This window comes from Mustela lutreola, chromosome X, assembly GCF_030435805.1.
Source record: "Mustela lutreola isolate mMusLut2 chromosome X, mMusLut2.pri, whole genome shotgun sequence".
NCBI classification, from domain to species: domain Eukaryota; kingdom Metazoa; phylum Chordata; class Mammalia; order Carnivora; family Mustelidae; genus Mustela; species Mustela lutreola.
In genome coordinates, this window is record NC_081308.1 from 34107089 (window position 1) to 34131439 (window position 24351).

Sequence of the window (24351 nt, forward strand, 5' to 3'; positions counted from 1 at the left end):
ATAAATGGATCATTCAACACTGGTCTTTTGTGTCTAGGTCACTTCATTCACTCAGCAGATTTTCAAGGTTCATACGTGCAGCATGTATAAATACTTCATTCCTTTCTGTGGCCAAATAATTTTCCATTGTAGGGATTTACTACATTAGGTTTATTCATGCATAACTGATGAACATTAAAGTTGTTCCTGCTTTGGGGCTACGATAAATAATGCTATGAACATTTCTGTACAAGCTCTTGTGTGAACATGTTTTCAAATCTCTTGGGTGTACGTGTAGGAGAATTGCTGGGTCATATGGTATCTCTCTGTTTGGCTTCTTGAGGAACTTCCGAAATGTTTTTGAACATTATTTTTTGGCCTCGATACAGCTCGCTCTTTCCTGGCTGTGAGGTGGTTTGCACTTGTTAGGTTGGGAGAAGTGGGTCTCAGGCACTCTAAACATTTTTTCTGTTATCTGCTAAACTTTTTATGTGCAGAAAGAACGGTACCTTCATACAGAAACAGGTCGTTCGGCATCATTTCAAAATGTGAGGACCTCTAAAAAATGGCGTTCCTCCCGTGGCAAGGGTTTGGGGTGTCTGAGCTCCCAGGTTCCTGACCATCCCTCCAGCTGTGTCGCCGGCCACCTGTCACAGTCTGTTCCTGCCACAGACAAGGCCAGCTGGTTCCAAGGACACGACTACTGGGCCACTTCCATCTGAGAAGGGCTGGTGGGGCGCCTAAATGCAGAAACGTGACTGTTTTTCGGGGATACCAATAAAGCTCCTGTCGCCAGGTGCAGACAGCCCTGCAAATGTAAAGCCCTACTGTGCATCAAGCAGAAACTTACGTGCCAAGGGCCGCCTGGAAGAGGCTGAGCTGACCTCCGACCCCGCCCCAGGTTCTTCCACTCCCTCCCCGCGGCCCTGCCCGGCTCTTGGCCTGGGGGTCTGAGCCTGCGCGGGCGTGCCGGCGCGGGCGGCCTTCTCAGCATGCTCAGTCGCTGCCCGCCCGACTTCTTAAATCGGTGCCCTGCGGAGTGCGCGCTCACGCACGCGCACCGCCTCATCTGCGCGCGCACGGGGCCTCTCGCGGCACGCGCTCCCGCCCCGCCCCGCCCCGCCTCCTCCCCCCTCCCGCGCGCCCGCCCGCCGCCCGCCGCCGCCGCCGCCGCCGCCGGAGCTCTGTAGTATGGCATCGAGGAGAATGGAGACCAAACCTGTGATAACCTGTCTCAAAACCCTCCTCATCATCTACTCCTTCGTCTTCTGGGTGAGTGGCCACGCCGGGCGGGTGGCCGGGCCTCCGGCCGTCAATCCCTGTAGTGATGCTCGGAGAAAGGAAGAGGGGGCAAAAAACCCAAACCAAAAATCTCATCTTGTTCCCTCCTTAAGGAGATAGGCTCAGGGGGCTGGGCTGGGGCTGCAGGATGGCGGGGTGCAAGCTTGGAGCTGCTCGGACTCTAGACCCCACCCGGTGCAGCCTGCAAGGGGCTGCGTGGTGGCGGTGACTGCAGGATGTCGACCTTTCCCAAATTTGTTTTAATACACTGATTTATTTTTTTAAGCTCGCGGGATAGGGTCAGCCTCTAGGGAAAGTTGTGGGTTTATTCCTCTGTTTCCTTCTCTGGACACCCCTCCCCGACCTCCCTTACCAGCCTGTTCGCGGTGCCTCTAGGAGCTAACCCGGCGGGGAGAAGGGCGCGGGAGCACTGGGTTTGATCCCAGATTCCCGGTTATTCCCAACCCCGCGGGGCTGTGAGAGGGAGGTGCCAGGAGCCCTGTGCCTGCCTGCCTGGCTGGGCAAGGGCGACCAGAGCCCCCCAAGTGCACTGATGGGGAGAGGGAGCTGCCGTCGCGCGGAGACGCACTGGAGGGAAAGGGTCTTACATAAACTAGGGGCATCTTTGAGCTGCCCCGGGGATCCAGGAGGTGGGTCTTATGACCCTTTTCCCACTCTCTTCCACCCCTCCACTCTTCATCTGGTCTTTCTGTTATTGCACGAACCCAAACCGCAGAGTCCTGGGGGAAGACCCCCGCCACTTGGTGACAGCAATAGCGCCCCAACTCTACTCCCCATCTAACCAGTGCTGCTCCCAGTCCTTGAAGCTCAATGCAGAAGGGTGACGTCAACCCCTCAGCTGAGGCCTCGGGGGGCTGCGTGGTGCACCTCGCGGAGGGATGCGCCCTTCTGCGCGCGGGGGTAGCTGGAGGGGGGGGGCAAAGCTTGTGCCTTACCTCATCCTGTTTGGCAATTCGTGGCATCAGTGCAGGGCTGACACTGCAGTGATTCACTTCGAGGGGTGGGTGATACCTAAAGACCGTTTCCTGTTGTTTCTCTTTCCATGTAGAAACCCTATACCCAAGTTCCCCATTTCCACATCAAGCCACAGCTATCTTGCAGGAGAATGTCTGTTATCAACGCACCCCCCCATCACACACACAATAATTTGGGTCATTTCACCTTTCAAGGCAGTCATTTTGAAACCTGAGGCTCTGTAGAAAAAGCGAATCCCTCCTTTGGTTGTTTTTGTCTGTGCCACCCCCCCCTCCCACAATTAGGCCTAATTTTGGCTTGAAACCGAGCACAGTACTGTACGAGGAACCCAGACCTGGGTTGATGGTGAACTAGGCTGTTTGAAATGATGACCAGCTGTTTGTAATGACCAAAGCAGGAGCTGAGATTTATTAAGGATGAAAAAAAAAAAATCTCTAATGCACGCACCCCCCCACCCCCGCTGGCATTTCCTTGTCACTGGTGTTGGTGGTGATTCTTCAGGTCGGGGGGACTGTGGGCTCTGGGGACCAGATATTCCAAGAGCTCTGCAGTGAGATAGGATTAGATTAATTGAGTATATCACCCAAGGCAGACACAGAAACGGACTTTATTTGGATTGAAAATGACACAGGTTGAACATTTTTTGCTGAAACTTTCCAGTAGCCATTCTTGGGAACTGGTTGAGGTTTTTTTTTTTTTTTTTTTTTTTTTTTTTTGTTTATTTCCTTAAATCTCTGTGTGGCACTTTAGTATTTACTTGACTTCCTATTTGTTACTGGAGTAAATCATATGGGTGATTATTTTTAGCTTCCTGAAAAATAAGATTTACAGTATATGTGGAGTGTTCTTATAGCATCACTGCAGGCTGGTGAAGAAGGGAGTCTTCCAGGCAGAGGCTTTTCATCTCTTTAGCTCTTCTTGCTTACCTCCCGCCCCCACCCGGTGCATATAATTACTTAATGTCCCCTAATACATCTTAAACAAGCACTGCATTTTATGTCCTCTGAAGTTCTTGATGCCTATGTTCTAAGCTTTTTATAATTTAAATAAAATGTTGACCCGGAGCATTTTCAGCAGTTTAGCATTCAATAATCATTCATAACCAAAGGAATGAGATCTCTCCGGATTTGAGGGTATTTTAAATAAGATATTCTCATTAATAAAGTGTTGTCCAAATGTCCTGTTTTCCATTGTACTTTTAAAAAAAAAGATTTTATTTATTTATTTGACAGAGAGACAGCAAGAGAGGGAACACAAGTAGGGGGACTGGGAAAGGGAGAAGCAGGCTTTCTGCTGAGCAGGAAGCCCGAGCACCGTGCCCCTCCCCCCCCAAGGCTGAGGCTGGGCTGCATCCCAGGATCCTGGGACCATGACCTGAGCCCCCCAGGCGCCCCTCTATTGTACTTTAAATGCTGGTTGCTTTTTTTTTAACAACTTCACTGAAATATAATTCATATACCATATAATTCATACTTTGAAGAATGTACAATTCAGTGGTTTTTAGTATATTCACAGATACGTGCAACCATCAACCTCGTCAATTTTAGAACATTTTCATTACCTAAAAAGGAAACTCCATACCATTTAGCTATCATACCCCACTCTCCTCTCCCTAAGCAATCACTGATCTACTTTCTGGATCTCTGTAGATTTCCCTGTACTGGACATTTCATATAAGTCATGTAGTATGTGGTCTTTTGTGAATGGTTTCTTCCACTTAATGTAATATTTTCAAGACCCCTCCATGTTCCTTTTTATTGCCAAATAATACTCTGTTGTATGACTATATCACATTCCTTCATCTGTTTCTCCATTGATGGGCATTAGAGTTGTTCCTACCTTTTGGATATTGTGAATAATGCCGCTATAAATGTTTGTGTACAAGTGCTTGTGTGAACGTGTATTTTCAGTTTGCAGGGAATTGCTGGGGCATATATTAACTCTATGTCTAATTTTTTGAAGACCTGCCATCGTGTTTTCCATAGTGACTGCACCATCTTTTATTACCTCCCCCAACCCAGCCGTGTATGGGGGTTTTGATTTTCCCACATTGTCGCCAACATTTGTTAGTATATGACTGTGATTCTGATCATCCGCATAGGTGTCTTATTGTGGTTTTGAGTTGAATTTCCCTGGTGATTAATGATGTTAAGCATCTTTTTATGTGCTTCTTGGTCATTTGTATATCTTTCTTGTAGAAATGTCTATTGATAGCCTTTGCTCATTTTTTATTTGGGTTATTTATTATTGAGTTGCAAGTGTCCTTTATATATTCTTGATTCAAGACTCTTATTGGATATATCATTTGCAAATATTTTCTCCTGTGTGTTGCCTTTTCACTTTCTTGATGGTGTCTTTTGAAGTATAAAAGCTTATTTTGATAAAGTCCAGTTTACCTATTTTTCTTGTGTTGCTTATGTTTTTAGTGTCATATCTAGGAATCTGTTGCCAAACCCAAGATCATGAAGAAAATGCCATTTATTAGAGTGATTTATCAATTCAGTAAATACAATTGAGAAATTTATCTTTTTCTAGCACCTAGAACTATGTCTGGCACATAGGTACTCTAATATCTGTCAAAACTTCTGGTCTTAGGTTAGGTAACTAACAAAAAAAGATGACCTTGGTGTTATTTTAAGTGGAAGATGTAGAAAAGATTAAACCGAATTGTTTCCTTTGCATTCTTTTTGAATTGTTTTAACAGGAATACCTCTCTTCCCTTCCTTCAGTTTAGACTTAGGACCAGAAGACATTTGAGCTTAAAATGGTAGTAGACCATATGATAATTGACTCTCTCTGCTTGACTTATTTCACTTATTTGTGGAGCATACAAATAGCATGGAGGACAAGGGGAGTTAGAGAGGAGAAGGGAGTTGGGGGAAATTGGAAGGGGAAAGACTATGGACTATGGACTCTGAAAAACAATCTGAGGGGTTTGAAGGGGGGGGATGGGAGGTTGGGGGAGCCAGGTGGTGGGTATTATAGAGGGCACGGATTGCATGGAGCACTGGGTATGGTGAAAAAAGAATGAATACTGTTATGCTGAAAATTAAAAAAAAATAAATGCAAAAACATTTAAAAATAAAAAAATAAAATAAAAAATGGTAGTAGACCAGTAACATCAAGAGGTGAATGTACCTGAGCGTTGGCTAAAGCAGAAGCCTAATGTTAGCGAATAGACCTTTGTTTTATCTGGTCTCCTCTTCTGTCTACAATCACTCTCCCCTTCCCAGGTGTTCCGCTAAAGCAGTGGTTCTCAACAGGTGACCTTATTGCCCACCCATCTCCTGACATTTGGCGATGTCTGGAGACCTTTTGAGTCCCAGCTGGGGATAGAGTGCTATTGGCATCTGGGGGTAGAGGCCCCAGGTGCTGCTAAACGACCTATAAAGCATAGGACAGGTCCTCACAGCAAAGATTTTCTGGCTCCATATGTCAACAGTGCCAGCAATGTCTACACTATCAGACTTGACATAATCCTATGAAGAAAAATAGAGCCTTATGCAAAACTAAGTGTTTTAAAAACCATGTTTACTGGTGTTTGCAACCACCATGCCAGAACATACTGAACACAATCCCAAGTGAGAAGAAAAACAATCTCTGTGGTATACTGTAATTCTTTTTTGAAGAAGAAAAGTGGGTAGTTCTTTATATAATAGTGTCTAAATGGATAAGATGATTTGTCTTCCAGTACGTGACATCTCCTGAATGCTAGGTAAATGGATCCTTTATTTTCCCTGATTTATGTGTTTCATTTTCAGATTTATAGAAGAGGAGAAAAAAAAAAAAACACACCTAGGAGTAAGTTACTCTATGCTTCAAAGACTAGCAAACAGTGCCTGGCACTTAATAGGTTTACCCAGGAAGTATTTACTAATGAATGAATGAATAAAGGAAATTTTATTGACTACTCTTGGGCTCATTTATTTATTTCAATTTACCTTAATCGGGAGGCTTTTAAAAACAGTGTTCTTTTCCGTCTATTTGCGGTGACTAATATATGTGTTCCTGACATTGGTGTATACAAACATGGGATAGAGGACTTTATAAAGAATTGCTTATCCTAATGGTAGTTCAGTTACTATATTTTTATGATCAGCTAGTTTGCCAGAAATTTTAGTTATCTAAAATCTAAAGCTGGAATTGGAATTTAATTTGTTAAACTTGAATAAAAAATGTATCTATTTTATCCTAATACAAAGCAAAATATCTGTTCTTCACAACAAATAATTATTTCAACAACAACCAGGATAACTTTATAAATATACCACTTATTAGGTAAATTCTGTTTTGATTTGTAATTTGTAATGCATTTTAGACACTCATGTGAGTTCTAAATTAATTGCATCTAAATCCACTAAATAATGTGTGAAGAGAAATATCCTTTGCTTCATTCCAGCATATATTGGATTTGATTTCTTCTTTGAATATCCAAGGACCTAATTAGCTCATCACTAGTGCTATCAAATTCTCTTACTGAAAAATATGAGTGATTTTTTTTTTCATTTAGTAAGCATCATCAGCCTTTCTTGGGGAGGATTTAAAAGAATAATAGTCAAAATGTTTTTCTTTTTCTTTTTGTTATCCAGAAAGTTTAGTTCTTTGGGTTAAATAGAGAAGAAAAATATCTTAAAGAGCATTCCCCAACATTTACCAAGTGTTTGAATCTTGGCACATACTAAAGCTTATGCTAACTATTTTACATATTATGGTAACTCAGTAAACATTCATTAAATGGTTTTTATATGCCAGGTGTCTCAATAGAATGTTTACCAACTTTTGCTAGGTGCTGCTTCATTTTTAAGTAATACCCTCATTCTACTACTTCTCAGCTTTTTGGTATTAGGTATTATATATTGTCTTCCCCTAAGGAAGACGAAGATTTAGCTCTCCCACATCCTTTCCATATTTTGGTAGACCCCAATATATCATGGATTATTATCATATATCATTCTGGTTAGAGCACCAGTGGTTACATTACTATAAGCCTACTCACTAGGTAAGCCTACTCACAGCTGAGCCACTTAGTGTGTATATTATGATTGCTTGCACAGCTTTTTGTTTTCCCTGGAGTTAAAAACTGCCTCATTTTATATCCTTTGCTTATGTCCTTTTCCATGTTTGCCCCTAATTTATCCTCCCACTTTCCCCAAGAGCTGTGTATCTTCATTTCGTATATTCAAACACTTCATGAATCCTATCCGTTCCCATTGGAGACATTTTCTTCTAGAGCACTCTGACCTTCAGTTTGGACTAGTGTTCCTTGGGCCTTTGAAAGAGCCAACATCATTTTAATCTCCCTTTACCATCATCCTGGGGAATCTGGTCTCCTTTTATGTTGGATCCTCAATTTCCTATATATCCTGTTTTTCTCTTTCTTGGTTTGTTCTTTCATTTTGGTGGAGCAAATCTTCTAGTAACTTTCTGGAAAAGGATGCAGGGTGGGTTAATATTTTGAGGTCTTGCAGGTGTGAAAATCTTATCTTGCTCTGGTACTTAATTTTATAGTTTGGCTGAGTATAGAATTCTAGCTGTAAACTATTTACCCTCAAAATGTTGCTGTCTCCTCCCCTCCTCCCAGTGTTCTTGCTCTTGTTACTTCTGTGAAATCAAATCTTATTCTAATTCTACTTAAATTCTGCTTTTCCTTCTCTGAAAGCTTTTGGAAACTCTTTCTTGTTTTTTGGTGCTCTGAAATTGCATCAGAATATGTCTTGCTATATGTTTATTTGTATTTCTTTCCTGTAGAGCCTTTCAATCTGGTAACGGAGGTCTTTCAGTTTGGGGAAATTTTCTTGAAAAATTTTTTATTACACTTTTTCTTTCATTTTCCCTATTCTCCCTTTCAATATTTCACCTCTTAGATTCTCTTATTTTCTTTCCTATTTTTTACCTCTTCGTCTTTTACTTAAAATTTTATTTTTTTAAGTAATCTCTATACCCACCATGGGGCTCAGACTCACAACCCCAAGATCAGGGATCATGTGGTTCACCGACTGAGCCAGCCAGGCGCCCCAAGCTCTTCATCTTTTTGGCTCTACTTTATGGGACATCTCTCGCACTTGATTTTGCCTGGTCTTGTATTTGTCATTGGTTTATATGTTGATTTCTAGGAGCTCCTCCTTGAGATCTGAATATTCCTTTTCCTAGCCTCTTGTTTCAAAAATGTAATCTCTTTTTATAATCCATCTGGCAATATTAATGATTTTTTTAAGTTTGCTTTTTCTGTATTGTTTCCTTCAAACATCTCTGTTTTCTGGAGTATTACTTCCAATTTCTGATCAACTTTTGGTCTTTGTTCCGTACTTGTTTAAGAGTGGAGCATGAAAAGGCTGATTGGAAGCTCCTAGTATACGAGGTGGGAGTTTGTTGAATTTAAGTTGGGTGATTTGGTTTGACAATTGAGTTTTGGAACCAAGGTCAGTATTTTTAAGTCTTTTCCCTTGGTCTGATCAGATTTCCTACAGAAGCATCTTCTAATCCTCTCTTTGAATGAAAATGTTTAGGAATTTGGATGTCTTCACGTGCAATATACAAACCTTTGTTAAGCTCCTATTTGAGTTATAGAATCTATGTCCACTGTGCTTTTGTTTCTTAGTTCCACCCTAGAAAATAAATCCAAGCCTATGCTGGAATGGGGAAAGGCCAGAGACAGAAGATGGAGGGGATCTAATTACTTGTCTAAAAAAAGTATTTTTTTTTTTTTTACCAGCTCCTCCTTATTTTAGTCTTTTTTCCATCCCCAGTTCCAGGTGTGCACGAAGCTGCATTTTGAGAGTGCTTGCATGCAAATATTTCATTCTTGGCTTTTCTCATAGCTGCCTTAAGATCTGGCTCAGCTTCCAAAGTGTCACTGCATTTGTCTCCTCTTCCATTCTGTTATTGTGGGTTTTAAAGATCCTTTTAGTGTCATTTCAGTGGAGTTTTGGGAGATAGCCAAGGTAAATGGATGTGTTCAATCCATCATCTTTAACTGAAAGTCTTTTATATTTGTATCTCTTCATTGCATGCTACTAATTAAATACATAGTTGTTTGTGAGTGATTGACTAGAGCACCTACAATGGCAATAGCTGGGTTGTTGTAATAGATATTGGTGTATACTTTTCAATTTTTAAAAAGCTTTTCGATGTCAAGGGGAGTGTTCTAGGTTGGAATAGTCTAACTAAGGCACAGCCTCTTTAAGGCCACATGGCCATCAGGGACCAGAGTTGAATAAATGAGAACGAAGCTCTGAAGGTTGCTGCTGCTTTTTTTGCTCTTCTAATTTCTTCCCACCAGGTGAAGGCCCATGTGCCTTCTGACCTAATTCAGACCTTGCTGTATTAGTTTAATGTGGAAGCACCAGAGTTCAAAGTAGGATGTTAAACGGGTTATTGCTCTGCTCTTTTTGTGTTTCTACAATGATAACCCTTCATGTTTATTATAGGACTTGTACATTATAATCTGAACAGTCTTTTCTTAATCAACTCTACTTCCCATATACAATATGTAGTTAAGATATCTGCACTACCTTTTATAGCATTTGGGGAACATTAAGTCTTTTCTACTTAGTAGTTGCTTGGAAACTAGCTGAATTTTTGTCCAATTAGAATGAAATACTTTCCTCAATTTTAATTATAGCTAGAGTTCTTGATTTGACCCTACCATGAGCTACATTACTTATGATTCATTGACTGTTCAGCATTATATACTCTTTTAAGTAAGCACCTCAGAAGGGGCTGAGAATTGAAAATCATCTCTGACTGCGTTTCTTTGTTCAAATGTATTAAACCCTTGACGTGAGTGACTAATGCACTGCTAAACCAATCTGAAGCACATTTTAAAATATATTCATATGTCTTTTCCTTCCTTGTTCCTATTACAGCAGCCTCTGATTTGGGCTCTCTCCTCATGGCAAGCAGATCGTTGGATTCTTGCTCTTAAATTTCTTTTCCGGGGGCGGGGGTGCTTGGGTGACACAGACGCTTAAGTGTTTGACTCTTGGTTTTGGCTCAGGTCATAATCTTGGGGTTGAGATTGAGCCCCAACCCAGGCTCCTTGCTCAGCATGGAGTCAGCTTAAGATGCTCCCCTCACCTCTAAAATAAATAAATATTTTTTAAAATTTTCCCTTTTTGGCCGTTATTCCCTCTTGCCGCAACAGAAGGCTTTTCACTCTTTTTTTTTTTTTTTAGATTTTTTATTTATTCATTTGACAGACAGAGATCAGAGGCAGGCAGAGAGGCAGGCAGGGAAAGAGGGAAGCAGGCTCCCCACTGAGCAGAGAGCCCGATGCGGGGCTCGATCCCAGGACCCTGAGATCATGACCTGAGCCGAAGGCAGAGGCTTAACCCACTGAGCCACCCAGGTGCCCCATGGCTTTTCATTCTTGTCTCAACATTTTTGGCCTCTTTTATATAGAGCCCCAATATTCATCAAGAAAAAGACATCAGGGGAAAAGATAGAAGGTTTTTCTTTGTTTTCCCTTTTCATTATTTGATCAGTTGAACATAAAAGCAGGTTATATGGTTTGGTGGTAAAATTGAGAATCACAGTTCTATTGTGGAAAATTTTTCTTAGTGTATTCTGTAAGACATAGTGGGTGTTTTCACCATCTCTTTTAGGAGAAACTCCAGGTGCCTTTTACTGGAAGATGGAGTGGATCAGGTACAGGTACTAATTGAGCAGTCTAGTGATTCTCAGCCCTGTATGCCCGGCAGGATTGCCTAAGGAGACCTAAAATACATGTTTAGGCTCCACTCTAAGTGATTCTGAATCAGTTGGTCTGGAGTTGGGTACCAGCATTTCTATCTTTTAAATGATCTCCCAGGGGCTTCAGCTATTCAAGCAAGAGTGAGAACCATTGATTCCAAAAGAACTCAATATATCACAGTAGGCCTGGTTCACCTTGAGTCTCCTGGGTCTGGAGATTGCTAAGGAATAGCTATCTAGCTGCTGAGTATCTAGTGTTGGCTTATTGATTTGTTCTGCTTTGCTCCAAATCTGAAGCTAGGTTTTCAATGTCTCTTAGTAAATCAAAGTGTCCTTGTCACTCGTGGGAGACCTTGCTAGTCATTTCTAACTATAGGCATACTCATCAGAATCACTAAGGGAATTTTAAAAAATGTGTGGTCCTATCTCCTGAAGTTTTGATTTTAATTGATCTGGAGAACAGCCTGGGTACATATTTTTTTAAAAACCATTCACAAGGTGTTTCTGATTCCTGGGCTGTGATTCTGTGGTCTGTGTTGCAGTTTGTTTTAAATAAATTCTTACCATATGAATGCTTTCCTGTGATGTGATCTGTGGTACCATAAAGCTAGTTTGAGAAGATTCCACAAGCAAGATGTAGCCCATCTAGTGCTTTTCTTACCCACTGAACTGGTCTCTTGTAAGTGTCTCCAACTGAACTTTTGGAGTTTGGCGTAGTTTCTTTTCTCCAGGGTGAATCTATTTCTGCTCACGGTTGCACTTAAAAGAAGTTAATAAGAGTCATGGTTTGCCCTCTGTCAAAAGATTCAACTATTATCCGATATATAAAACAAAAAGCAAAATAGGAGAGACAGAAATTTATGAGTAAAGTAGATTTCTGATCTTTTGGGGAGGTATGGTCATGTTTGGGGGTTGCTTTGATTACAGAGGCATGAGTGGTTGACCTTGGCCTTAGAGCCATTTGGGTGAGACTGTTGTTGATTGACTCTGAAAAGTGTGTTCACTGCAGTGCGTCTGCTGCTGCTTGGTTGACCTTGGATTTGTGAGACTGTCATTGTAATTGGCTTTCTGAAGTATGTTCCCTGAAGCGAGTTGAGTTGTCATTGACAATTAGACTGAGGTGAATCGCCATTGATCAAATAGGTTTGAAAGTGCGTGCTGGTGGTTTACTAGTTACCATGCCTATTGAATAATCAATTTTCCTTTCCCCAGAAATATAGAGACATTTATTCTTGCCTGAGACTACCAATTCTTGATTCTCCGTGAAATAAAGTTGCTTCTGCACTTCAGTTCCCATTCTCCAAACCTCATCGTGGTGATATACAGAATTCCGGGGTCAGTTAATTGTTCTAATTATTCCACAACAATTACTTGAGAATTTCTGATTTCTGGGGATTGTTCCAGGACTTCCCAAAGGTAGACCGCATTGCATTGAAAAGGAACCTAAAGCTCAATAATAGGGATCTGGGTGGTACATGTTCCTTGCACCTCCTCATCGCTTCTTCTGTTCATTTTCTATTTCTGATGAAACTTTTGAGGATTTCTCGCTTTACTTGATTTCTGTTTCACATTCTAAACTGTATCAGTCATTTGGTATTCTTTTAATTATTGCCTTCTCTTGTAGGGGATCCAAAATCAGTCCTGTGTGAAGTCTTGATTTGGACCATTTGCTGTGTGACCTTTGGCAAGTCACCTAAGTGTCTCTGAACCTCTGTTCCCTCTCCAGAATTGAGATCCATGCTTACCCGCTTAGTCAGGTGTTTGAAAGTTAAATGACATTCAGGTGCTTCGTAAAGTGTGACACACGCATGTTTTGGCAACATTATTCCTTATGGTGTAGAGTGTTGCTTTTTTTCTTGATATTTTGTACATGGGAGGTACTATGTCTATTTGTTAAATGAGTAAATTGATCACAATACTTTCTATTCTGAAAATCAAGGCTTAACATTTTGGATTTTATAGTTTGCTATGAAAGAGAGCTGGGATTGCAAAAGGGTTTGAATAAGAACCAAAGATATAATGAGTTTGATCACTGAGTTTAGCTCTGTCATTGAAATAAGAGTATTCTTAAGTAGGATAAAAATAAATATAAATCTGTCACTTAAAATTAAACGGAGTATCGATGACTTGCCTTATTATATTTCAATAAACTTTTAATTTTAGAACAATTTAAAATTTACAGAAAAATTGTGGAGATAGTACATAGTTTCCATATACTATGTAACCAGTTTTTCCCATTATTAACATCTTACATTACTATCATACATTTGTTACAGTTAGTAAAACAGGATTGATACATGATGAACTGAAGTCCACACTTCATTCAGATTTGTCTGAGTTTTTACCTAACATCTAATTTAGGCTACTGTATTACATTTAGTAGTATTACATTTAGACTTCTTTTGGCTGTAACAGTTTTCTCAGACTTTCCTTGTTTTTGATGACTGACAATTTTGAAGAATAGGGGTCATATACTTTGTACAGTGGCCCTCTTTTGGGATTTGTCTGTTATTTTTCTCATGGTTACTAGGGTTATGTGTTTTGGGAAAGAAGACCACAGGTTAAGTGCCATTTTCATGACATCATATGAAGGGTACATACTATCAAGATAACTTACTGCTGTTGATATTGACCTTGATTACCTGGCTGAGATAATAAAATTAGTCTCTTTCCGCCTTCCCATACTATACTCTTTGGAAGAAAGTCACTATGCCTAGCTCACACTTGTGGAGTGGGGAGTTATGCTCCACTTCCTTGAGCGTAGAGTATCTACCATTATTCTTTTATGAGAAGAGATGATTTCCACTCAACAAATGTTAAAACCAACAGTAAATATTTATTTTAAAAATAATAAAATATTAAAAACATTTGAGTCAGTTGGGGACTAGACAAGGATTCTTTTTTACCATGATTATTTATGATTTTGGTTTATCTAGCCTATGTAATAAAAGAAAAAAAACCCCTTTATGTTGGATCTTTTCATGGATACAATTGTTGTATACTAAGAAACCCAATAGATTCTAGATAAAAAACAAAAAATAAAAACAAAACAAACAAACAAAAAAATCTACTAAGAGAATTTGGTAAAATGGCCAATTGGATACAAGATAAAAATATAAAAATTGCTTGCTTTTCATTATTTTAGCACAAGTCTTAGAAAAGGAGAGGAAAAATTCCATTCTTAGTAGCAACAGATACCATAACTACTTTAGAAAAATGTTAACAAGAAAGGTAAGCCTCTTATATGAAGAAAACGAAAGATTTACTGAAGGTCATAAAATAAGATCCAACCAGACACTGTGTACTTGAGTGGGGGAGATTTTATATCATAAAAATACCAGATTTTCTAAAAATGTGTTTAGGGCCATTCCATATAGAATCCCGATAGGACGTTTTCTGAGGGGTAAGGGTGGTACTTGATAAAATAATGTTTTTTATAGAAGAACAAATGCCTGAAAAATCCAGAGAAATTGGGGGGCGGGTAAGGAAGTACGTGCCCCACCAGTTATCAGAATGTGCTCTTGTGGCAGACAGACCATGCGATGGCTGCCATAACCCCCACTTCCTGGTATTCATGCTCTTATGTAACCTCGTCCACTTGGGTCTGAGCAGGACCTATGACTTGCTTCTAATTGAGTACAACAAAGATGTTCAGACACATGTGAATACATGTTCACGATTACATCAGATACAACTGTAATGTCTGCCTTCCTGAGAGACTCCTTCCCTGGCTGGCTTCGAAGAAGTAAGCTTCCATATTGTGATCTGCCTTATGGAGCAGGCCACATGGCAAGGGACTGAGGGCAGCTCTGGCTGCAAGAAACTGAGGCCCCCAGTTTGACAGCCTGCAAGCAACAGAATGACGCCAATGATCAAGTGATCTTGGAAGCAGATCCTTCCCCATGTAGGCCTTGGATGAAACTGCAGCCACCTGACCCCTTGGAAGCTTTGTGAGACTCTGAAACAGAAGACCCAGTTAAGCTGTGCCCAGACTCCTGACACTGCAGAAACCATGAGGTAATAATTGTATGCTGTTTGACACCTCTATATTTGTGGTAATACATAACTAATACAGCTAGGAAGTCACTAATTGATTCAATCTCATATTGACTTAGAAATATACAAATAGGTTAGTGGAACAATAGCAAATCCAAAAGTAAATTTTAGTGCATATGGTTTACTATATGAAAAAGAACATTCATCGCAGTGAGAGGATGGATATACAGAAGAAAGTAAAACTGGAGCCCTTACGTAAATAATATTAAAACTTGTAGTTGGTGTAAATGCATAAATACAAAACCAAAGCCATATCCTGTAAGAAAATATAGAGATAATATGCACGACATGAATTAGACTGCCTTAACCCAGCTGGGGACTCAGAAGCAATTTAAAAAAAGTTTCTTTGCTTATAAACGTTTTTAAATTGTATGGCAAAAGGTACAACAAAGTCAATTAAAATGGTCGTGGTGAGATAAGGGGATAGTGCCAGACTGTTAACTAATATACTATTTTCTTCATAAAGAAAGTCCTGTTACAAAAAAATATATATATATATTCTGATGCAAGCTTCTTATCTTGGACTGATAATAGTTTGCTGACCAGCGCTGGCCCACTGACCACACTTTGGAAATCACTGCTCTAGGAAAGGGATCAGCAAACCATTTCTGTAAAGAACAGATAATAAATATTTTAGGCTTTGTGGGCCTTATGGTCCCACGTGCAACTACTCAGCTTTGCTATTTCATGTGAAATCAGCATAGGCAAATGTAAATAAAGAAGCAAAGCTATCTTCAAATGCAACTGTATTTACAAAAAGAGGTGGACAGCCCAATTTGACCCATGGGCTATTGTTTTTGGACTCCTGCTCTAGGGGATACCTATATAAGGAATAATCCTTAGCCTCAAGAATTGAAGTTTAAATGGGAGGAGTGCCTGAGTGGCTCAGTTGGTTAAGCCTTTACCTTCAGCTCAGATCATGATCTCAGGGTCCTGGGATCGAGCCCTGCATTGGGCTCCCTGCTCCTTGGAGAGCCTGCTTCTCCCTCTCCCTCTGCCTGCTGCTCCCCCTAGTTGTGCTCACTCTCTCTCTCTGTCAAATAAATAAGTAAAATTTTAAAGGAAATAAAGTTTAAACGGGCATATAGGAGTGGAAGAGAAGCAAGCCTCCCAATTTGGGGCTTGAAAGAGCTAGCCATGTGCTATCCAATAAAGCAGCCACTTGAGCACTTCAGTTGTAGATAGTCCAAATGGACACCTAGTATAAAATACGTAGATGTTGAGTATTTAATATGAACAAATATCTGTTTTTATATTATGTATTGAAATGTTAATATTTTGGACATACTAAGTTAAATAAAATATTATTAAAATTAATTTCACCAGTTTCTTTTTAATTTCATTGTGGCTACTAGAGAATTTAAAGGTAAGTATGCAGTTCACCAATAGATCTCTATTGGACAGCACTGAATGAGAAGTACTAGAAGTTTAAATGAAGTGCTGTGAAGCCAAGGGAGAGAGCTCATTTAGCTGGGAATTTGGGCAAGTCAAAGGAACAGAATCCACCTTGGAGAATGAAAAAATTTTGACAAGTAGTGCCCTGGGAGGATCATGAAGTCTCTCAGTTGGAGGAAGTGGCGTAAGTACAGGTCTACAGAAAGCAGGATGGTTTCTGTGTTTGGGGCAGAGTGGGTCCATCTATAATAAGGGATCAAATGTGATACTTCTAGGTAAGCAGGCCTAGGCCTTCTGGTGGGTTGTCTGCATGGGTTAGGGCTTTGGACATTTTTGCTCGGGATGGGTAGGAAGACTAGACCATACTTTCAAGCACGGAGTGGTAGCTCTGGAAGCTGTTTACAGGTCTAGTCTAGAAACAGTAAGTTGGTTGGGTTGGAATAAGAAAGGCAAGAAGTGGTGAAACCTGGTGAACCAGGAAAGCATAGGGTCTTCTCTACAGTGACAATGAGAATGAAGAATAGAGGATAGTAGACAGCCATTTTTTGATGTGGCAAGGATATTTGTGAATGAGGGAGAACCCCAGAGTTAATATGCTTGAAGAACCTGGATGATGGTGATGCCCTCGTGAAAATGCAGACCTTAGAAGTTGGTTTGAGATTAATAGGATGAGCTCCATTTTGCACGTGTTCAGTTGGAAATGCCCACAGATTTAAGAGCGAGGCCAGCTCTCCGAAGCTTGCTCGCTTGTGTTCTTTGCTGACAAAAGTGGCCCTGTGCACTTCTTTACATTTGGCCATCTCTGTACTTCCTGGCCCTTCCCACTGTCCACCATGAGCACAGTGAGTTGAGCGGGAGAACAGTTCTGACCCTTGACTACTTGCTAGTTGGCTGGTCAGTGGAACTTAAGATGACCTGGCTTCTGAGATATGGATGGAAACTTCTTTCAGAGGTACCGGAACTCAAGATACAAGAGACACAGCTGGTGTAGGGACAGAAGGAGAAAGAGACACAACAACAAGTAGCAGAGAAAGGAAAAACTTCAGAGTGGGGCCAGTAGACTCCTGGCCACTAGATTCTGCAGGCTCCCACCTGAGTAGCTCAGTAGCAGCCCCCACTTTTCCCCGTAGCCTGGAACAATGGCTTTTCATGGTTGTGGTGAGGTATGGCCGAGCAGTTGCCATTCCTATACTCCTTATTCTCTCCATTCTCCTAACAGTAAAGCTCCTTGGCTATCAAGAAGGGTGATTCGGTGATGTTTAAAGTAGTACAACAGGCAGGTTCAGAATTAAAAGAGGAGGTTGGTGTGGAGATGCAAAATTGAGGAAAGTTCATTTTTTTCCTGTAGGAAGCATGAGATCATAAACAGGATTCTTTTCAACTGCATGGTAAGCCCCGAGTTCTACATACGGTCAGTGCTGAGTTGCGTGCTGGTAGTTGATATAACAGGTGGAACCAAGCGTTCAGGCCAGCACTTAGCACTAATGGAAGACTGAGTTTCAGTAAATCTTGCTTAAGGGATGAAGGTTCTGCTGCAGGGTAGAAGCAAGTTATTGGAGCAAGTTACTTATTAATCTCCATAACAGCAGCTGCTCTATTTGTGACGTGAAGCTGGCCATTGTTTATATCCTTCAGAGATGTTTTGAGAACAAACAAGTCACTGCTTTGTATGTTGTATTTCTCATAAGATCGTCCTGGTCTGCAGAGGTAGCTAGCCTTATGGCTTTTGTAAATGGCTTAGAACATGTAGCTCTGAAGGGTGGCTCAGTGAGTGCTTTAGGGGCCTTTGATTTGGTCTAGATGACACATGGAGGTGAAATGCCCTTCTCTACATCATTGGAAACTCAGATCAAAGTCTTTTAAACCAAGATGTCAGGAGCCAACTCTGTCTAGCATGTGAATTCTTTTGAGATAAATCCAGGAAAAGAGAGGTGCATAAATCAATAAATATTCTAATGAAAAGCTGTTTAAATAAGCTGTCTACAAAACAATCTGTGTACCTGGTGTACCATTTTTGTAAGGAAGAAAATGCATGTTACAAATCCTGGAGGGGGACCCATATCAGAATGGTATTAGTTATAGCTGGGTGTGAAGATAAATCATGGGTTACTTTTTTTCTCTATGCTTTTCTTTATTTTCTGAGGCTCCTTTCCTGCCCTCACATATAGCATGAGTTACATTGGCAATTAAGAAAGCAGTAAATGCTGTTTTTTTAAAGATTTTATTTATTTCTTTGACAGAGAGAGATCACAAGTAGGCAGAGAGACTGGCAGAGAGAGAGGGAAAGCAGGCTCCCCGCTGAGCAGAGAGTCCGATGCGGGACTCGATCCCAGGACCCTGGGATCATGACCTGAGCCCAAGGCTTAACCCACTGAGCCACCCAGATGCCCCTAAATGCTGTTTTAAAAACAAAAATTTGGGGGCCTGCCTGGCTCAGTCAATAGAGCATGCAACTCTTGATCTTAGGGTTGTGAGTTCAAGCCCCATGTGTGGTGTAAAGTTTAATTAAAATAATATATGTATATATATGTATATGTATACACACACACACACACACACATATATATATATACACACACATATATATAAAATTTTCTGGATCATTTTATAGTCTGGTTTTCCTTTGTTTCTCAAGGATAGAGTGCCTATTTTTACATCATCAGGTCATTTATAATGCAGCAGGTTTTCGACCCAGTCTATTTTAGCTGTTGGATTATGTTAATGCAGAGCAAAAACACATTTAACTTGATTTTTAAGTCTTGTCTCTTCAAAATAAAAGAAAATGCCTGCTTCTATTAAACAATAAAAAAATTTCACAATGTATTTTAAATATTATATATGCATATATATTTAAATATTTTATTTATTTATTTGACAGAGAGAAAGATCACAAGTAGGCAGAGAGAGAAGGAGAAGCAGGCTCCCTGCTGAACAGAGAGCCCGATGCAGGGCTCCATCCCAGGACCCTGAGATCATGACCTGAGCTGAAGGCAGAGGCTTAACCCACTGAGCCACCAGGTGCCCATCAAATATAATATTAAGACAGGGCATAATATGATAATTATCTTAGTATCTGACACCCAAGTTTATCAGATGTTGGTATTATGCCTTATTTGCTTTGGATATTTAATTTTTAAAGAAAAATGAAAAAAATACCATTGATTCCTCTACATTGCTCTGTCATAAATTGAGAGTTTATAAGTTGAGTAAATATAAATTTTGTACATTTACTAATACACGCTTATCTCTAATGATTATAAAGTATCACTTTCAGGTTTTTAAATTTTGTATAAATGAACCACACTACGTATCTTGTTTTGAAATTTGCATTTTTTTTTGCTCATCATTGTTTGACATGTTTCCACACTGATAAATGCAGCTAAAGTTTAGAGGCTGACGAAGTATGGTCCATGGGCCTAATCTAGCCAGCCACCACTTTTTGTGCCTACACTAGAGCTGCATTCACACCCAAACAGCAGAGTTGAGTAGTTGCACCAGAGACTGGATAGCCCAGAAAGCCCATAATATTTACTGTCTATGGAAAATATTTTACAGGAAATGGTGAATATTTACTATTTACAGAAAGTTTGCTGACCTCTGATCTGGTTCATTCTTTGTGTGGATATATCATTATTTATCTGTTTTCTTGCCCAGTGAGGGCACTTAACTGTTTCTTTCTAAGAAGTGATGCTTTGATGAACATTGGTGTGTGTGTGTGTGTGTGTGTGTGTGTGTATACATACACATACACATATCTTCTTACCGGATGAGTGAGAACATTTCCAGTGTAGTGTGTTGATCATGAAGCAATTAAGCTTTTTATATTTTTTGGTCCTGTTTTCCATACATAGCAAAAAAAAAAAAATCCAAAGCAGACAATGGCCCTGCTGGCCAATAGGTGTGTTATTTAGTGGTTTGAGATAGAGAAGATATTTTTATTGTTGACTTAACTGCTTTTTCATGGATTTTTCTTGCTGAAGAGGGAAAAGTGTAGAGTGATGCATATGGAGCAAAGGGAGAGTTACAAATGGTACTGTCATCAGCAAGGAGGTCCCCTCTGTACTCAGTTAACTCTATTAGGTCACAGTGATGTTATGATTTAGAGCTGTTACTTGATTACTGAGCATTTACTGAAGGACAAGGATAGTAATTTTTTAAAAGATTTTTATTATTTTTATTTAGTTGAAATGGAGTGAGAGAGGAAGAGAGCAGAGCAGGGGGTAGGGACAGGCAGAGGGAGAAGGAGAAGCAGGTTTCCTGCTGAGCTGGGAGCCCCATGTGGGGCTCGATCCTGGGACCCTGGGATCATGACCTGAGCCGAAGGCAGATTAGCTTAGCGAACTGAGCCACACAGGCACACCAGACAAGGATAGTACTAAACGCTTCATTTGCATTATCTTATTGAATTCCCATAACAACCTGTTGAGGTAGTAATTACTGTTCCTCATTTTGAGAAGATGCAGCTTGGGTCCAGAGTTTGGCCCAAGGTCATGTTTAAGTGAGGCTTCAGTTTGGACCTCTCCACCAGCACTGGGCCTGGTGCTCAAGCAGCGGGGCCCAGTTCTCCATGGTGGACCTTTGAAGATGGGTTAGAGGGTGCTCTGAGTGTCCACACTGCTCTGAGGCACAAGTGCTCATCAGCGCGAGCCTTGGCTCCCATAAGCTAGCCATGGCTTCATGCACAAAGAAGCAGCCTTGGTTTTCCAGAAAGGTCAATGTTTACAACTTCAGTGGGAGTCATTACCACCTATGGTTCTTTTGTAGAAAACTGAGGCCAGGGCCATCTTTTCTCATGTTCTCCTGTCCTCTCAGCTCAAAACTCCCATTTTCTCAAGTGGGCATTCTACTGGTCCACAGGTAAGCGGTGGAGGCCCAAGACTATCTAAGGGATCCTAATGTCAGGCACAGAGCTCTTCCTGAACAGCTGGGCAGCTGCCCATTCACTTCCCAAGGTCTGAGTCTCTAAATGTCTTTGTCCCTCTTCAGTTTATGGCCCCGGTGGGCAAGACATAAGAGATCCTGAAAACTTTCATGGGGATAGTCTTGCTACTCTCATTAAACAAACAAACATATGCCTACAATACTAAATATCTGTCCCAAACTGCATGGGTGTTATTTGTCTCACTGCTGTGAAATATGGTAAGGATGTGAGTTGGTCTCTTATGGCTGGAAGCTCCCAACCACTTTGAACAAGACAGAAGCCAAGTCGTGAAAAGCTGCTGGAGATGCAGTTTTTTTTTTTTTTTCTTTGCTTTAAAGAAACAAAGCTGAGAGCAGTGGGAATCATCAGGCATTTTCCTATGGAGCTGACACTAGCTTAAATACAGTTATCTAATCCACAAGTTAAGGTCATTGGGACAATTGCCAACTCAAAGTTGGTCAGCTGCAGTGAACTTGCTTCCTCCCTTGAACTTGCTTTCAAGCAATAATCTGACCAGTCATTTATACCAGCAATGAATGGCAAGAAGACAACAGTATCCTGCTTTATAATGACAATAAAAACTTTTTTGCTGTGAAATATAATTGTCAACCCAACATTTTCCATGGCTGATGAATATCCATTGTGCCATCCGCCGATGTGTAGACTTGTATACACAATCTTAAGTCTCTTAAATCTGCCCCAGGTGTTTGCCTACAGAAGATGCCTATCGAACATCAATTCAGGGACCTGTTGCTATTCTAAACTCATTGTCAATTGGACTTGTTTTTCCATATTGATTTTTTGACACCACCAGCTCTAAACTTAATCCGTTGTGTGACAGCAATCAAATAGTTTTGAAGTTATGAACCTGAGCACGCCACCAGGAAAAGCCCCTGTTGCACATCACTTCCAATTAGCCTGTGGGCTTTGTCACTGTATGTTCACATCTGTGCAATTGTAATCATCCTAAATATGCAGTTCTGCTTTTTCTAGTTAATGTGATTCACATGTGGACTGCATCTGCATGTGTTGAAATGGTTGTATTACACTGTGTTTGAAAAATTAAGTCTTGGGGTGCCTGGGTATCTCTGGTTTAAAGCCTCTGCCTTCGCCATGGGTCATGATCTCAGGGTCCTGGGATCAAGCCCCACATCGGGCTCTCTGCTCAGCGGGGAGCCTGGTTCCCCTCCCTTCTCTGCCTGCCTTGCTGCCTACTTGTGATCTCTGTCAAATAAATAAATAAAAATCTTAAAAAAAAAGTCTTTCTGGTATGAGAAAACCATAGAGGAGTGGAAAAACACATATAGCTTAAAGAATAATTAAAAAGCAAATACTCATCTAGTTAACCCCCAAGGTTAAGAACTAGAATATTGTCAGTACCCCTCCATAGTCTCCTGGGTGACCTTCTCTACCATATTTTCCTCTGTAGGAAAACTATCCAGACTTATTTATCATCCATCCCCTTGCTTTGGTAGTTATACCACATATGAATGCACCCGTCAATAGCCTAGTTGTTCTCTTTTGTTTTTTGTCTATCTTTGAACATTAGGTACATTGAATAATATTCCATGTGTTCTGTGACTTCTTTCACTTAACGTGTAAGACCCATCTATGTTGCTACCTGGGGCTTGGTTTATTCTTTTTCATTGCTTTATAATATTTCAGTATATGACTGTACCACAAATTATTCTGTTATTGGACATTTGGGTGGTCCTCCATTTGCTTTTATGAATAAGGCTGCTATGAATATTCTTTTGTTTCCTGTTAAACATCTGTGAAGATGTAGGTGCATCTTTAATTTAACAGATGCTGATAAACCCCTTTCTTTAGTGGTTATGGATTGGTGAGAATTCTGGTTGTTTCACATCTTCTCCAGCACTTGGTCTTGGTAAACTTCTCAATGTTTCTCCGATTCAGTGGATGTTTAATAGTATTAAGGTGCTTTTAATTTGTGTTCCTCTGGTTAATTACAGGGAAGTACATATTTTCATTTACTTGTTGCCCATTCTTATAATCAATTTGGGGGTCATATTTCATTGTCCCATGAAAACACATCTTATTTTTTTCCCTAGCTCCTATGATTTAAAAGATTTAATTTTTAAAAAACAATTTTTGAGTATAGCTGGCACACAATGTTACATTAGTCTCAGGTGTACAACATAGTGGTTCACCTTCTTTATATGTTACGCTATGCTCTCCACAGTGTAGCTACCTTTGGACACCATACAAAGCCCTCCTCGATGCCAAGAATAGGGAACCTTTGTGCGGTGTTGATGAGAATGCAAATTGGCGCAGCCACTGTGGAAAACAGTATGGAAATCCCTCCAAAAATTAAAAAATAGAACTTCCATATGATCCAGTAAATCTCCTACTGGGTATTTACCCAAAGAAAATGAAAACACTAATTCAAAAGATTTTTGATTAATTGCATTTTTAAAATGTAATTGCTTATATTTGAATGTAATATATTTGTATATGATTTTAGAATACAAATAATTTATATACAGTACAAACATATGTAATTATTAATTGGTTAATTTATTCATCTGACTGTGCTTGTTCCTTTGTTTTTCCAAACCTTGTAGCTGAGCACCACTACCTGGAGCCTTGACCTAGGCACTTTTTAAAAAAAGTTCTGAAAATGCCCAGTGGGCCCTTTTTACTACCTTCAGTTCCCCGTAGTGTCTGGAAACCAGGCCTTAGACTAGAAACTTAGGTTTCTTTCAGCCATCATCTGTGTGTCTGATAAAAGCACAAATGTCCATTTGTTTGCCTCCATTTGCAGATTTGGGAGCTGTGTAATATTTAATATGGAGAATGTTTTGAATATTTTTAAAGATTTTGTATTTATGTATTTGCCAGAGATCACAAGTAGGCAGAGAGGTGGGAGGGGGGTTGGCGGGGAAGGGGGAGCAGGCTCTCTGCCGATCAGAGAGCAGGATGCGGGGCTTGATCCCAGGACCCTGAGATCATGACCTGAGCCAAAGGCAGAAGCTTAAACCACTGAGCCACCCAAGCGCCCCCTTTGAATA

General features: G+C 40.4%; 1 protein-coding gene across 1 annotated transcript in view; it reads left to right on the top strand.

Annotated features, from left to right (window-relative positions):
- The first annotated feature begins 1099 nt into the window (after window positions 1-1099).
- Window positions 1100-24351, top strand: part of TSPAN7 (tetraspanin 7) — a 122033-nt gene continuing 98781 nt past the window's right edge. The window contains exon 1 of the mRNA XM_059157597.1: window positions 1100-1251. Within this exon, the coding sequence (XP_059013580.1) occupies window positions 1171-1251 (81 nt within the window). The 5' untranslated portion in view covers window positions 1100-1170. The remainder of the gene's footprint in view (window positions 1252-24351) is intronic.